General features: G+C 38.4%; 1 protein-coding gene across 8 annotated transcripts in view; it reads left to right on the top strand.

Annotated features, from left to right (window-relative positions):
- LOC105839332 (neural-cadherin) overlaps positions 1-17251 on the top strand; it is a 204628-nt gene that overhangs the window by 119559 nt on the left and 67818 nt on the right. The window contains exon 1 of one of the 8 annotated variants that reach the window (XM_036293374.1): positions 8498-15418. The exons of the other annotated variants lie outside the window; for them this stretch is intronic. Within the exon in view, the coding sequence (XP_036149267.1) occupies positions 15367-15418 (52 nt within the window). The 5' untranslated portion in view covers positions 8498-15366. Of the gene's footprint in view, positions 1-8497; positions 15419-17251 lie in introns of those variants that run through there. 8 annotated transcript variants of the gene reach the window in all.

Raw genomic sequence — 17251 nt, 5'->3', positions numbered from 1 at the left:
GTTTTGCAGGAATAGCACTTTTACAAAGTCCCTGTATCCCGCCTGAATCCAATTTGCGACATGGCTATACCCGCCGTCAGGAAGATTCATCAAAATTTCATTCTTACTCGCTTAAACATGAGGCAAGAGCCACATATCGTAATTATCAAGCTGGCCATGGCGTGCGTGCAACGGGTGTTATTGTTCCTTTTTGCATTTCTCTTTTCGCTAAACTGCCGATGAAGTTGCTAAATAGATTAGCATGTTCCTCACAGACCTTCCGTAGACCTAGGCAAAAATGTATCTGCCCGGCTAACAGCGTGTTATTTACGCGAAGCACGATTTTTGTTTAAACGTCGACTTTGTTGAACCCGCACAAAATTTTTCTTGTTACAGTAGCAAGGGCGCAATAAAAAAATGATTAGATCTGTCGTAATAACATTAACTTTATGCTGTAATAATTTTTCGCAGTTTCGTCGTATCATAAAAGTGAAGTATTTAATCATATTATTCGATATGACAAAAGTGAAACTATTAATTATATTTCATATTTACGATTGTGTTCCTTCATTTCAACATGACTAATGACTTTACAAATTATGTGTTAAAAATTGTACATTTTAATATTTCATGTATATTATCTTATTTGATCATTTCATTTTGATATTGCGTAATATTTAATATCGTGAAAGTGGTCATATAAGAGATTTATATTATATATCGTTTAAAATGCCATTAAAAATAGAAATGCTAAGTGAAACGCAAAAATTTAATGCCGATTTAATTTACATCAATCTCATTATGAGAAGACTGTAATCATGTTACCTCATTAAAGAGTTTAATTAACAACAAAGCGTTAATCATGGAACCCTCACATTTCAATATTATTAAGTGACGGAGTGTTGCGCAGCTAACAATTTTGCTTTTGTTATCTTCTTGACGTAAACAGTTAATTTTTTTTTCATCATACCCGTCTAATAAAAATCATTATACGTACACTGAGAAAAAAAGTAATTGATTCAACAAAACGTTTAGTTGCGGGTTGCCAACGAAAGATATACTTAAAATAATAATATTTGTTGTTAATGCAAGTGTAATAACGTTGATTGGACTCTGTATTTATTTAGCAATTACTTTTTTTTCTCAGGGTAGCAATTTATAAATATTTCTGTTGCATTTCTTGCCAAAAGCCAATTAAATTTCTGTATATAAACAAATTCAACGGAAAATTGCTAATTGTATTTTTCATTATAAATTACAATTATTTTTGATAAACTTGTAACTTTTGAAATTAATTAAATTCTGTAATTAGGTTAAGTGCTCAGTTTCTTTGCCGCGGAAAAAACTGATTTAATATTTATCAAAGAAATGTGCTATTATCAAAAATGTTACATTTTGAGTGCATTTTCTCGCATATTCGCCGCCGAGTAAAAAGCGTCAAATTTTCGCGAAATTTAATATTCTTTGCCCTCGCGGAGGATTGTCGTTAGCATGCTGTTTTTGCGAAACTCTTGCAAAACCAAAAAAAAAAAGAATGAAAAAGAAAAAACTAACAAGCGCTACGAAAAACGTTCGCTCTTTTTGGTGAAATTTGTTCTCGGGTTCGCGACTATACATGTAGCTGTTATTAACGAAAACTTCGCGGAAATTGAATATTTCGTCAGAAAATTTATCAAATTCAATGCCTGCCGAAATTCAATTGCTATTAACGTCAGATATAGCGGCATTCACGCGCGAGCGCGCGCTGAAAGGGGACGAATATCGAGACAGATTCCTGACAGATGACACTCCGCATGCCGGACAATTCGTATCGTATCACTTTTTTTCCAATGTGCTCATCATTTCATATCCATTTTCGACGCGTGATGAATCTTCGGTTGGCCGCGTTGTCGATAATGCCATTAGGTTTTCGTTATGATCCACGTTTGCCCGTAACTCGTAAATAATCCCGCGGACAACCGGCACACACGAGAGAGAGAGAGAATAACATTGCGAAACGCTAATTGGCAGAACATGTTTGTAGCGTGCCTACAAAAAAGTGCGACAACAGCACGGGCGTGTATCGAGCTAGTTTGGAAAAATATTGATGGTAAAAGTAAACATAGATCCCGCAAGCTTTTTTGATATGCAAGTCTCCATTTACGTCGCTTTCGTCAGAGACAGATTGATATCGGGCAGAGTAAATAATGCGCCTATTTCTAGGTACCTCTTTTTACAAATATCGTATATGCTGAATAAAAATCAAATTTGCATTTAAAATTAATAAAATCGATAACGGGAGAGACATGACAAATCTACATTGTCTCGTGTATTTTGATGATTGAACGTTAAAAATGGAGAATTCAAAGCAAGGCTCGATAATAGGGTAAGTTAGGGTACGATGGCTATAATTCTTCAAATAATTACGGAATAATATGTTCTTGTAATTATTTTCAGAGATAATTTATATTTACTGCAATTTATTTGCGTATACTAATCGAAATAACAATATTGTGGATATTATATCATGTTTCTATTTTTGACTGTTTGCAAAGTTTTTCACGTGTTCATTAAAAATTGCCACAACGTTGAATAATTTACAGTTGAGATGTCACAATTAACACATGATAAAGGTGTGCAAATTGTAATGTGTAATTTTATTTCTTATTTCCTTTTCTATTTTTTAATAAATACTATGATTACCTTTCTCTCACAGTTTGGACTTTTTTCGGAGTTAGTGTTTATGTATATATTTTATAAAGAAAACGAGAAATAAGCTGCGCACCTAATATTTTAAATTTGACATGACATTTTTTTAGTACTGACAATGAGTTTAATAAATGCTAAACTTATATGAATATTTATTATTAGAAACGTTTATATTAAATATGTAAAATTATAAGTTTTTTTATTATTTATAAATATTAACTACGTAATGTATGACCAACTGTCCTATATACTATGGCCATCTTTTCTCTAAAAGTTGTGAAAAATGGTCAATTATTGTTCAATATTCTGATAATACAAAATTTTTATTAAATATGTTCTCTATAATGTCAATGGTGTTACATGCTTCAGTAAAGTAATATTCTAAACGCGATTAAAAAGCAATAAAAATAAAAGTATGTTTTTGCATTTAAAAAACTACTATGGCCATCATACTCGAGTTTACCCTACAAATCAAATAAATGTCTTTAAAGGTAAATGCACTTTGTGCCGACTGATTTATTATCATTAAATCAAACTGATAAGCTAATAAAGAAACCTCGTTTTTCGTAAGATGTAATTATTAAGTTATAAAATTTATTTATCAAGATAAATGAAATTTAAGCCTCGAGGTCACACAATTGGGCTCCAGTAAAGTAATTTTCAGTAAAATAATTTAAGTAGCAGAAGACATTGAACAGAAATGTAGAATGGAATATGTTCTCCTCAACATCTGGTTGTCGGTTATGTTGCGGGGATCCAGAGATTAATAGCTCTGAAACTCGAAAATCCGATGTCCGTCTTGCTCACGCGGATTGTCACACGGGCCGTGAAACCGAAGTTAGTCGCCGGCAAACCGTAAAGCGGAAAGTGTTTTCGGATATTTGTTCACGCCGCCCGTTTCACTTAGTCTGGACGCCCGCAGCTTATCCGGTGAGTTATACCGTGAAACTTGGCGACGATTTTTACGTCGACCCGATCTGTCGTTCCGTGTTTCTCAGGCCAAGTTTAGCGGGGTACGTAAGTTAGATCGTAAGAACTCGACTTCCAGGCAACTGAATTCAACCGCGAGCACGTCGATAAATTTCGTCGAATACCGCATGCTTCATATTCGTGTCTTGTTAGTCTTCAAGCAACTTGGAGCAACTTTGAGCTTATTGATTCTTCCATTTTATTACTTAAATCCTTCTCTTTTTTTATTTAGCTTCAGATAATAAACGTAGAACGAGAAATAGTTGAGAAAAGTACGCGCAAAATGTAAAATAAACTCCATACTGAAAGATTTTTTCAACTTTGGAATAAGTTCTGTAAAAAAGAAATCAGCAAGAAAACCATAAAAAAATTGTTACTGTTTAAATAAATATTTTAGCGATTGATGCTTTAAATTAAAGTTCTGATACATAAACACACACACACACAGAGGAAATTTATTGAAATTTAAACGACGAGCAAACGTTTAAGTATTTCGAGAAATCTGCAGTCTCCATGTAAACACGAGACATTAGTCATCCGTTCACGTTTAGGTTCTAATTCCGCAATCAGAACGCGGGCCAATATGCCGGAATTAATTTCAAGCGTTGTAATTCGAATCGGGAGATGAAAGGATTACTCTACAAGGCGGGAGGAGTAAGTACCACTGATCGAATAGAGACGAAATGACGTCACGCTCGCCGTGGCTGTAGCATTTAATCCTCCTTCTTGTTCGTGCGATAGAGCGGATCACTTCGAAGTGCTCATTAACGGAAGTTTCGAACGCGGGCGGGCACGGCGCGTCGTGCAACGCGAAACCGCGAGGCGATTATTACATCCGGGCCGCGAGGCACGGCGCGGCGCGCGAACGAATCGCTCTCGATCCTCCGCATCCACCCTCGCCGATTTCCTTCCCCCCGTGTTGTGGCCGTCTCAATGTTGATCGAGGGATTAACTTTCGTAATACATTTTGCATATATATATATATATATATATATATACACGTATATATTATATATATCCGTCGCCAACACGGTAACGAAATTTCCGGAATTTGCGACGGATTATTAGCCAAATTCCGAACGCTGGCCGTTGAGAATGCCTGCGGCCTTTTGCCGTTGCATCCGCGAACGAGTCCGGACGCATTTAGCTGCTGGAGAGCTTCCAGAAGTTTGCTCGTGCGTTATTATATTTCAGGTATACGCGCACACGTGTGTTGCTGGGGGGGAGAAGGGGGAGGGAGAGGGGGAAAGAAAGGGGGAGAGGGCGGGAGGGGGAGGAGAAAGGGGTATATGCATGCCGGTTAAAATCAACGCTACAACGGATTATATCCAGCTATTTTCCATCGCCCGCGATAACCGCAATGTAACGCGATGCATAGCCAATGAGCGATCGATACGCCGACACGCGATCCCTTCCGATGCGATTGCTCTACAAGGGATGCTCTTAATCCATTAAGGCCATCTGCACTCGTAATACGCGATTGCTACGCGCGCGTCGCGTAACATCATTTCTTTTATGTGAGTTTTACGTAAGTATTGTAGTTACACGAATGCAAGCGCGTATTGTGATCGGAGAAGTTACGCGGTTACTTGCGTTTTAACTAATAGTTAAAAAATATCGTTGCCATTGAATTCCTTTTCTTTCTTTTCCCGCACTGAAAATATTATTTCCATATTCTTCAGACTTTTTTAGATGCAAAATCAAAATTTCAATTCTCTACGATTACTTGTTAACAGAATTAGTATCTAATTAATGAGCTGGTCAATTAACCCTGAAGAGCTATTCTGGATGATTACCCAAGTGTTAACTCAAGTTTCTGTTGCTAATACTTTGTGGTTTAAAATAACATTTAATAATTTTGTTTATTACAATACTATTAGTTAATTATTTTAACACCTTTCAAGAGTAATATAGAAAATAAGTGTAAAATAAATTCTTAATTTTGCGGGTGAATTCTCAAAATAGTATCAATCTCTGTTTAAAAAATTTATACAAAACAATAGGAAATATTTAATCGTTTTTAATTGCAGCTATAAATCGAAATCAATACAATTGATGGCGATAAAACTTTGATCGTTCATGATAAATTCCGAGGAAAATGATAATGTACAATAAATTAATAATTCTATTCCAACAATTAAATCCGCTTTCATCAGATAATAATAAGAAACGATAATATTTCTTTCGGAATATGAAAAGTGAAACGACAATTACAATAGAAAACGAAAAGATTTTTAGCACATTGTATTAATTCTTATTGTTTCTGTCGATTTCTGTAAGCAGCAAAAACGTAAGAAAAATATGAATATATGAATAACACTCTAAATTGAATAACTATATTGAAAAAATGATTTGATTAAAGGGAAGAAAAAAATAGCCCTTTAATTTATAATGATTAAAACATGTTTTTTCATGACATACAACGACGTTAAAAATACAGTACTTTAAGAGTTATAATTGCTTATTGTTACAAACAAATTAGAATTTGAATAATGCATTTGATACCACCTAATCTTCAGCTTCTGCGATATTTCACGCATGTCCGATGGAGAAGCACAGTGTAAATGACAGTTTCGAAGCAAACGTCATTTCATCGATTAATCATGTAATGGCTAGAGGCAACGATGCGCGATATAAATCGATTCAATGCTCTAAATTAATCACCGCAGGTTTCAATTTTTTGCCTAGGAAAATTTCAATTTTCCGACAAAAATAATCCTTTATCTGATAAAAATTAATCTTTCGATAATCGCTAACCTTCGATAATTACAAAGTAAAAAAAGAAACAAACACAAAACGTAATATATTTCCTCGACTCTTGATCACTCGGACGTGTTTTACTTGTTCTCCGCTCTGCTCCTTTTTTAACAACCAAACGTTTGTCTGCGCAAAGTGAAAAATACGTGAGAATCGTGCGAGCGCGAAATTCTTTAAACGAGATGGTTGCACACAGAAAGAGGCAAACGTTGAAAGAGAGTTTTCGCGAACTTTCCTCCTCAAAAAGAATCCTCGAGTAACGAATGTCCCAAGTTTCGCTACAATTACCGTGTATTTCTTACTTTGCATCGACGAAAAAAGAGTGCCGTCCTGTTCGCGGCAAAACGCTGCATCTTCAGCGCGCGCGCGCGCCAAGTGCAATACACTCTGTTGATAGAATCGGACGGTCAATCATTATCTTGGAGGATTGTCTTGAAACTATGCGGGGAAACTGGGAATCGATGGGATCGCGTTGTGTCGACTCAGTCATGTCGTCGCCAGTCTAGATTGCATACCAGCAATTCCCGGCATTTGCAGAAGCAAATGGGATGCACCGATTTAAGACGGATGAATATTGACGCGCGCAAAATGCAAGCTTCCTCCTTCTCCCCTCTCCGAATTAATTTAAATTTTAAGCCGTCCCTCGCCCCCCCCCTCTCGCGTATTGCTTTCCTGTACGTTACAATATTTAATTTTTGAATAAGTGCGATATTTTCAATTGTGGACGATGTTTGAAAAGGAAAATAATGTTGTGTTCGATCGTATTCAAAATTAATTGGTACAATATGCCATTAAAGTAAACAGTTCTTGTATTAAACGCGCAGAATATGGACGCCTCATTAATTTCTGTCAATCAATCGATAATACCGATGTTTAAATGAGACTGTTTTTCACTGGGAAAGGAAAATTCCAGGCGTATGACATTTAATTGCACGACTAAATAACCATTGTATAAACTGCTCTTGGCTGCGATAATAATTAACTATTATTGTCCGGCAAATTAAATTTGGTGCTGCGACGAAATTATTTCAGGGGAAGATTAACGTTAGGGATATCATTGCTAAGAAGAGACTTTCTGTTTAACACCTCCGCCTCTTTTATGCTTGCAAATTCATTTCTTACAGAATTAATCCAAAGTAACACTCTTTCGCTTGAAATCATCTCTCTCTCTCTCTCTCTCTCTCTCTCTCTCTCTCTCTCTCTCTCTCTCTCTCTCTCCCTTTTTCTCTGTTTCTTTCCCTCTCTGTAAAATTAATTCCAAGTAAGTCAGCAGTTCCCGTCCGGCGAAACTTCCGACATTGAAATATCTCACTTTTTCTTTCCACTTGGGAAGCGAATGGTGAAAGGTTCAAACAGTATTCCATTACAACTCCATCGCTCAGGAATGGCTCTATCAGTCAGTGCGCTATTGTTACTTTCAAGATAGAACGGCCTTTTCACCGGACAAAAGTGGCGTACAGAAAATTTACAGATTCGCGTGCCGGCGATAATGTTCGCGAAAACAAAAAATACAAATTATTTTATCTCTGGCTTTTCGCGAAATATTTGTCGACATTTTCATAATTATTTGACATTTAAGCATATCACAAACAGCACGTTCCAATTATTATTTTGCATATATTATGTATCATTTCCATTTCTCTTTTAATTCAAAACTATGTTAATTAAAATTGTTGCAACCTTTTTTCACAGAACCAATGAATGCCGAATAGAATTTGCAATAAACTAAAATATCCGGGTTACATACAATTATTCTCATACAATGAAATCGTTCTGAAACAAAGTTGATATTGTGTCCTGTTTGTTTTAATTTTAACTTAGCTAATTTAAAGGAAATATTTGAAATATATCGTTCTGGTTATGTGAATATTACATCAACTTTTTTATATTGCACTAATGGAAAATATTAAAATTTTTTTACTTCAAGGCAATTCAAATTTGCCTTTGTACATTTTTAAATATTCGTTAAAATGTATAAAAAATGAAGAATGTTAATAGAATATGTATGTATATGTTTTCTTTCTCTTTCTTTCTCTCTTTACATGAATTTATCAATAATAAATCTTATATAAAAGTATAAAATCTTACTTTACACAATTTATCTCAATACTATTTAAAAAAAAAACACATAAATAATTTTAAATATACGACTGACACAATAAGAATTCAAAAAATCAAATATAGATTTCGAGCTTCAACGCCTCGAACTGAAAAAAAAATATCAGCTATCAAAAGGAGAGGGTAAAAAATTCGCGAGCATATTTTCCGGTCTATCGTCGCGTTCTAGGTCGGTTGTAGCTTCGCCGTCCATCGGTCGGGCAGAGACGGATCCGTGAGCTCGCATGAATTTGCCCGGCGAATAGAATTTTCGATCAGCTATGCGGTGTTGGCCGTCGTGCCTGTCAACCACTTGTCGTGCCGCTTGTCGTACGAATCTGCAAATCGCATTTTACCGGTTCCACCACATTCTATGCGTGATCACCCAGTGCATCGTTCCCGTAACGGCGACGGCGAGCTGCGCATGCCAAAGCAAACGGAGAAAAACACTTTTGATGTTTCGCCGATACTGTCGCGCTTTCTCTTCGCTCGGGAAATATACATGGCTTCGATCGCACGCGGGTTTATGATAAAACGATGGTAAAAAGATGGTAAAAAGAAACAATTGTGAAATACATACCGGTTTACGTATTGCATTTATACGATCTACTGAATCTTTTCCTCTTCCGCTCTCGGTGTAAATATTGTTAAAAAGTAGATTATACTTTTATTCACGGTTGCGTATCTCTCGTGCAAGAAATTCCTCATTGTTGAAGCATTAATTAAGAATGATAAACACTTCTAAATAGGACACGCACACACTCCTTGTAAAATCGATAAAATGTATAATTTTTCCACGAGATACATGCTTGTGTACTTTCTGTAAATTGCCTATTTATAGAATGTCAAATTATAATTTGATATTTATCGATATGTCAAATTGTAATATGCATTCTGTAAATGCAATTGGTCTTTTTACTCTTTCGAAATGTGAATAATTTCAAAATATAGATTTCAGACGGAATAACATGTACGTACATATCGATTTTGAAGTAATATTATTACGGCTAGCTTTTATAAAAAAGAAATCGCGCATCTCTATCTAAATTGTACTTGTCGCAGACTACGCAGACAAGTTTTTATTTTTACATTGCCTAAGTCAATAGGCGTAAAATTCATAATTTACACGAATTATGCACGTAGAAACGCATTACGCGCATGGTTACCGTTAAATTGGTTGCTATATTAATAGCTACTATTTATGACACTCGATCCCGCGAAATCCATTATCGACGCGTTTGCGTAACAATTTCGATGTAATTAGTCTCTATGCATAGCTAAGTAGCATGGCCACCAACGAATATTCAAATATTACATCAACATAATTTTCTGGAAGGATTATCCGTGGAAAAGTTCGTACGTCATCTTGCCCAAATGTCACAACAAACAATCATTTAAAAAAAAAAAAAAAAACGTCGTTCCATTAGCAAATGTTCATTTGCTCGCAACGTTCGTTTGCTCCAATGTTATTAATATCAATTTTTTAGGCCGCGAGCTTTGGTCGATCGGAGCTCTTGTCTACCTTAAAATTCATGGCACGACAAATATGTTCAGTTAGCAAATGAAAATCGATCGCGCAAAATGTCAAGTACGATCAAAACGTTCTATCATTCTAAAGATTGAACTCATTGGGATCGCGGTTTAAAGCAAATAATGAATACTTACAAATAACTTTTCGTTGCTCTTTAATACACAGAATCGAATTTGTGATTTAGCTGTCGGGTCAGTGTTATTTGAGCAAAATATGCGATACATTAAAATACTTGAGAAGTATTTCCATGGAAGTATAATTGCATAAGCTCTGTAGAATTTTTTAGAAATCGTAAAAGAGATCCCATTTTACATGAAGCTATTTCACACTTAAAAAAATGTTTTTTGATACAAAAATATTTCATACACAGAGTTGGCGTGTATTCCAGACTAGAAATATGGAATATTTCCTTCTCACTAGTGGTAAATAGAAATAAAAATTTCTTGAAAATGTGGAATAATATATTATTACACGGAATATGAATCGGTCTTCATTTTTACGTCGTTCTGGATACTGAATTCAAGATAAAACGGCACCGTTACAAAATTCATGATATAGTGCCAATATCTGGCATTTCGTGAGAGTGCGGTTCGTGTGGTTTTACAAACGATCGACTTGATCTGGAAATCGATACCCCAACATCGGTCACAAAAAACTGCCTGCACCGATGATATTGCAGCCTGTGTTCCGTGTATCTATGATGAAACATGTCGAATGCTTCGAAATTATTTCAGAAATACTTATCAGAATCTCTCCATCAGTTAGTCACCCTACGTTGCATTATCGACGTTATCTTCGTTAACATTGCATTATGCCGTAATACAGCTTGTCAATACTGTATTGTATTTGAACCTGTTCTAAGTTCCGCATGAGAAACATGCAACGACTTCCGGCAAATCGATTCGTATATTATTTATTGAGACAACCTACATGACGCCGTTCTTCTTCGGAAATAGATTCCGGTACTTTAGCTCAAGCTCTTCGTAACCAGAAATATTCACGAACCCTTTTCCCTCGACTTTGACGAATCTCGATAGGTTTTTAGAACAAATGAGAATCACTTTGTCAAGTACCTTTGTTTCTATTAGCATTCGAAATCGATGATTTAAACATTGGCAAAGCCATCAACACTATATATCTGAAATAGAAATGATTAAAGTTCGATAGTAGATTATGTAAATTAACATAGCAAACATAACATTCGAGAAATTAAATTTTATTTTTTATAATTTCCAATAATTTGATTTAGCTTTGCAAGTCATTCTCAATTCTCCAAAATGAGATTATCGTTAACGAAAAAAGAGTTAGAAAAAAGTTGATACATGTTCTTATTATATATAAATATTCCAAGCGTATCAAAATCAGAGCGAAGATATAAGTCGAAAAGTACTGATCTCGTCTATCGTGTTCGGGAATAGATTAGCGAATGTCAGAGCTGAATGCGAAATGCTCTTTGAAGATTCAATGAAGGATGATAGATCCGGTGGATTGCGGTAATGCCTCGACAGCCGCTTGAAAGTGGTTGCGCGAACAGATGCACGACTTCTCTCGAATTTTCCCCGTGACTGTGCAAGACTTTAAAATTCTACGATATCAGAGAAGTGTTTCTCAATCTCTTCAGTTTTAATATAAAATTAAATCCGAGAGAGAGAGAGAGAGAGAGAGAGAGAGGGGTGATAAAGTTAAATTTTCTTGTTATATCAATTAATTGGCATGTAACTGGCGCCAAGGAAAAAGGATAAAAAAATACAGGATCAAAGGTAAGAAAAGGGGATAAACTAGAACTAATATATGGCTTAGTATATTTTATATATAACTATGTGAGCTACTTTTGCTAAAAGTACCAAGACTACCTTGACATACTTCCTCGATTGCGGTCCAACTTTAGTTTGAACACAACTGGTGCGGAACTTTTTAGATGTGCGTATTTTATAAGACATATTACATGAAGAAAGAGAGAGAGAGAGAGAGAGAGAGAGAGAGAGAGAGAGAGAGAAAGGGAGACCAAGAGGGAGGAGGGGGAAAAGAGAAAGAAAGAGAGCAAAATAGCTTCGGAATTTTCACATTCATAAATTCTTTCCGAGAATTTCGTGCGCTATAGCTTTCACAGGTAATATAATTTATCTGATCTCATAAACATCATTTCATGTTAATCAGATTCGTTTAACAATCAAGAAAGATTTTTACGGGATTTGAGAAGACATTTTGAGAATCACTGACGTGTACGATAGACGATCTTAATCTGCATGATCATTTCCATAACATCCCCTATATAAGCCCCATCTGGTTCGTCTCCTTCATCGATCGCTTTCTCCAAGATCAATCTGTGTCGCAACCGAGATGAAAATTAATCCGAGCATTTCGCGCGCTTAATTAGTCGAAGCTACAATATTCGTTATATATGGACTGGCACTTTGGTAGCCGGCACCGCCGCCATGTTTTGCCGCCGTGTTGTTTACGGCTATGTGCATCAGCACGTCGTCGTAGAATGTCCTGAATTTGCGGACGGCATTCCATGCGTACCGATCGAAATTTAACGCAGCTTTAATCCAAAGCAAATGTAACTATATTTAAACGGTTGTTAGTGCCGGATATTCGCCATAATCTCGAATAATCTGTTGACGAGCGCTATTACCGACCTATCCACATATTACGCACGCTCGTGCTCGTCGTTGGATACTACCACCATTCCCTCTCTTTCCCTGTCAGCAACAAATTCCTCTCAGAGAATGTTTAATAGCAAAAGTTAGATACAATTTTTTAAATTATAAAGTAAAAGGGTAACAAAATTTAACGTCATATGTACTTTAACAAAAAAGTTAATAAGGAATTATCAAGGTAATCATAATAACTTTGAAAATTCTTTCAAGTTACAACGATGAAACAAGTTCTCTGGGATATACAGCTCTTTTCGCGAAATGGTGTGCCAATAGTGCAGAGCATTGACACTTATTTGAGATGAACTACTCTCAGACAGACTTGGAGATGCGATATCAGGATATTTCACATGCCAAAGAGAGAGTGCAAAGGAGACATTCCGTCTCGCACTTGACAGCACGTTATATGAAATACGCATTACGAATCGCGTCTTTTATTTACATTTCTCCATCTTCCACTTTCGAGGGAAGAGCACCCGTCCTTCTACGCGAATTTAGTGCGAGACGCACGAGAAGTAGAGCGCTGAATAAGTGCTGAATCAAAGTTCTGCATTCAGCCGAGCGTGTCCTGGCCGCGAACTCGAAGCACGCGCACAACCCCTTCGGAACGGGAACGTAAAACTATTTGGAATCGCGTTCTCGGAGTAATTGAAAAAAAAAAAAGATTCGAAAAAAGAGAAGACGCGATAAAGATCAAAACAAAAACGTACCTTTAAACATTCAAGATATTGTCATTTGTATGCATTCAATGTTCATGTAAAAATGGATTTTATTTTCTGGAGGGTAAAATTCTTTAGCTGATTTTTTATATGAAAGAGAGGGATTAAGAAAATTACATTAATATTTTTTCTCGTCGCATATTTTATGATTTACGTTTGAATTTTATACAGATACACATATGTGTGAAAATGGCAATTTATTTAATATAAAATACAGTAACAAGCATTTATGAAAACAACTGTATTGCCTTTTCTGAAATTAAAAATTATTATGATTTTCACGTGCAGGTAATTATGGAGCGCTTCCGCTGAGGTCATTCATATAGAGATTTCATTGTCTAATTCTCAGCTATTTGATTGATCAATGGAAATACCACAGTGGTTAAACGTGATTATACCATGGCATTTACCCCTCCTGTTTCCCACTCTTCAATTAATGAGCCAAATAACGCCGAGTGGTGTGTTACAAAGGGCGATTTAGAATTGTGTCAAGTACACATGATTTCACCCGAAACACACGGATCCAAAAGAAGCATCGGCAACTCCCCATAGAATTTCACTTAATAAAACATGTCCAATCTCATTTTAGCTAATCGGCTACCTCGCATTTGCGTGCGTAATAAGGCTTAGCTTTCCGAATTAAGGCAGAGCGTGAACTTTCCTCCCGAATGAAGTTCTACTGCTCCCGCTCTTGGCCCTCTAATTTATCTATCTATCGTTGCTGCGAGCAACACTTTATTCGCGTTCCGCTCGCCGAGATTTGCTCGCCGTCCTACGTATAGCTGCAGGTGTACGCCACCAGCAGCGGGACGCATTCCGACGAGTCCGCGTTTTGCGTTACGCGGTGACACAGTATATTGACTGAGGGTGGATTGTGCGCCTCCGACTGATTTGGCGCGGCTGCGCAAATCTGGGGCCCCGCGCGCTCGACGGCCGTCGGCCCTCGTATATACCCATTGCTTTCCCCGCGTGTGTATCGCACGTAGCAAGTTTCGCGCGCGAGTCCGTGCCTCGTCCCGCTTTGTCCCCGGCGAGGAATAGCTGTCCCGCTGCCACCACCGTCGGTATCGGCCACCGCCACCGCCGACGCCGTCGTCGACGCCGACGCCGATGCTCTCTCTCTCTCTCTCTCTCTTTCTCTCTCTTACTTTCCGTCGGATTCTCCCTCCTATTCGCCGATCGTCCGTTACCCTCTCTCTTTCCCTCCCGCTCTCTCGCTTCCTCGACTGTTCCGTTCGCACTCCACGTTCCTCCCTTTTCTCGCCGTCTTCCGTCTCTCGATCGCTCCTCTCTCCCACTGGACCGTTTTCCGCGACCGTCGCAACCGGGCATCCGCGATCACACACGTGCACACAAAGACGATAAGAAATCTTTGCCGATGACAGACCCAGCGCAGGACGTGCCGATACACGTCGGTGCTGACCCGCGGTGAGATAACGCCGCGCGAGATATAACGGGGTGCGCGGAATCGAGGCGCGCGCGATTCGACGCGCGGCGGGAATCCCGTCAGAAGCGGACGGAAGCGGGTGACGCGAGGAGCGTGTGTAACGAATTTCCGAGTTTCCTCGACGACTGAACGACGCCAGTGTCTGTGCAGACCGAAAAGACAGCGAGATCGTAGCGAATCCTCCGCCAGTGACGTGTGCGTGCACTTGTGCCCGTAGGTGTTTTACCTACGTCGGTCGGTCGGTCGAGGTCGGTGGTCAGAGTCAGAGATAAACGTCCTCCTCTCCCGGGCTCGCTTAGTAGCCGTTTGTGAGTGTACGTGTATGTGTGTATGCACGTGAGAGAGTGTGCGTCGACCGGCGCGACAGTTCCGACCGGCGTGAGGTCGACCGGAAACGGTAAACTAGGTGATACCGTCTCCGCTGAGAAAACCGGTAGTGGCAGCCTGGTCTAGTGCGGTCTAGTGTGGTCTGGGTCCGTTGTCTATATCGGGCCGGCTCATTTATGTGATGAACGTGGTTTAATGGTTGATCCGCTAAAACTCTTCTGGGTTATTACCAACAGCACCTACCTGGGTACGTCCGAGATCGCTGTTAAGAATCACGGGGGAAAGTGGGGCACGATTAAATACGCGCCCCCGGTTTATTCACGCGGGAAGGGGCGCAGTTTACCAATTCAGCGGTGTGTAATGTGGCAAAACCCACGACCCCGCCGCTGAAAACGTAATCCGATGCCGTGTCAAGGATTTCATTTCGCGCGATTGTTTCCCCATTTTCCCCTTACAAGATCCTCAATATTGTACGATGAGCGTGGTGTCAGTGATACCGTGTGAATTATTCCTGCTTTGCAATATCTTAAGGAGATCTGGGTCGAGTAGAGCCCGCCGTTGAGCACATTTCTATTTTATATACTTGTTATATACTATTTCTATTATAGACATATGATAGCGATTGGTACTGATTATATTCTACACAAAATAATTGTACACGATCAGAATATTTATATAATACACAAATATATTATACACAAAAAAATTGTACGTGGCAAAACTGTGTACAAGAATTATTCTTGAATTAAAAATAGCACACGGATATATGAACAGTTTTTCTACGCACAATATATCCGTGTGCAATTTTTTTTTTAATTCAAAGGTAATTCTTGTGCACAGTTTTTTCACGTACAATTTTTTGTGCACAATATATTTGTGTAGATTATTCTGCTCGTGTACAATTATTTTGTGTAGAATATGAACAGTGCCTAGCGATTTAATTGTCATTCGAAGAAAACTTTGTGGAAAAATATCCAGAATTTGCAATTACTGAAACAGTTCTTTTCCATTTGAAATGTCAATAGTACACGGAAAGAACAGAGTTTTGCTGAAGTACCTAAAAATTCTTTCCGTGTAATTATACGGATGTAATAGCGATACCCAGCTGAGCAAAGTTACTTTTAAATATTTCTTCGGTCGCGGATTTTTTTCTTTTTTAGATTTTTAAATAGCAGAAGTGCGGTACACCGTGTTTGTAATGGACGATGACGAAAAAAATGAATATTCTTTTAACGAAGGATTATTCACTGGAGGAAATTGTGCCAATATCGGCTGGTGTTTGCGAAGCCCGCGTTTGAGCCACGGTTACACGTTCGATCGTAGTAAGCTATCTTCCGGTTACATCCCGCGCCGTAACACGATCGCAATGACAACACAGGGATATTTTGCAACGAGCGGATCAACAAAAACAACCTCACGGGCACCTCGCGGAATGCTGCAGAGTGGAACGGATGGAAACTGACGGGGCAGGACCCACCGCTTTGTGAAATTTGCTACCGCGCATCATCGGTCTCGTTTTTTTGTCCAAGAACAGCGATGTCGAGTGCAGCGACAAATTCTAGTGTCTGCAAAAGCGAGATTGCATTTTAAAAGGAAGAAAAAGAGAGAGAGCGAGAGAAAGAAAGAAAGAAAGAAAGAGAGAGAGAGAGAGAGAGAGAGAACAAGTTGATGATCAAGTTTGATTATTCCGCTGATCGCGCGAAACTGCGAAAGTTCGTCGCAAGTGAGAAACAATGGCGCGATGACGCGAATTTTAATGGCAGATGCAGCGACGCTCGCTCGCAAATTTCGCATGTACGTCACGCACGCCGACAAATTGCTCGTACACGACCTGACAAATTAATACGCTGGCGGGCGCGAAACAAGATCCCGTTTGATTCGGCAGGAAATCAAGTCAAGCCGCTACGTTTTTGCCGCTGAGTCGTATTTACGGCGCTTCGCGATCGAAGCGCATACGGCGCTTCTCTCTCCATTCGTCTGCAATACGGTTGCCGTTTAGTTTCGTTAAATACATCCTCTGAAAATTACAAGAGGCCGAATGTATAGACTGCACTTAATTTCCTCCAATTACGTTGCTACA

This window comes from Monomorium pharaonis, chromosome 10 (genome assembly GCF_013373865.1).
Source record: "Monomorium pharaonis isolate MP-MQ-018 chromosome 10, ASM1337386v2, whole genome shotgun sequence".
Classification (NCBI taxonomy): Eukaryota; Metazoa; Arthropoda; class Insecta; order Hymenoptera; family Formicidae; genus Monomorium; species Monomorium pharaonis.
The sequence above is the reverse complement of the archived record's forward strand: the minus strand, read 5'-3'. Positions and strand labels throughout refer to the sequence as shown.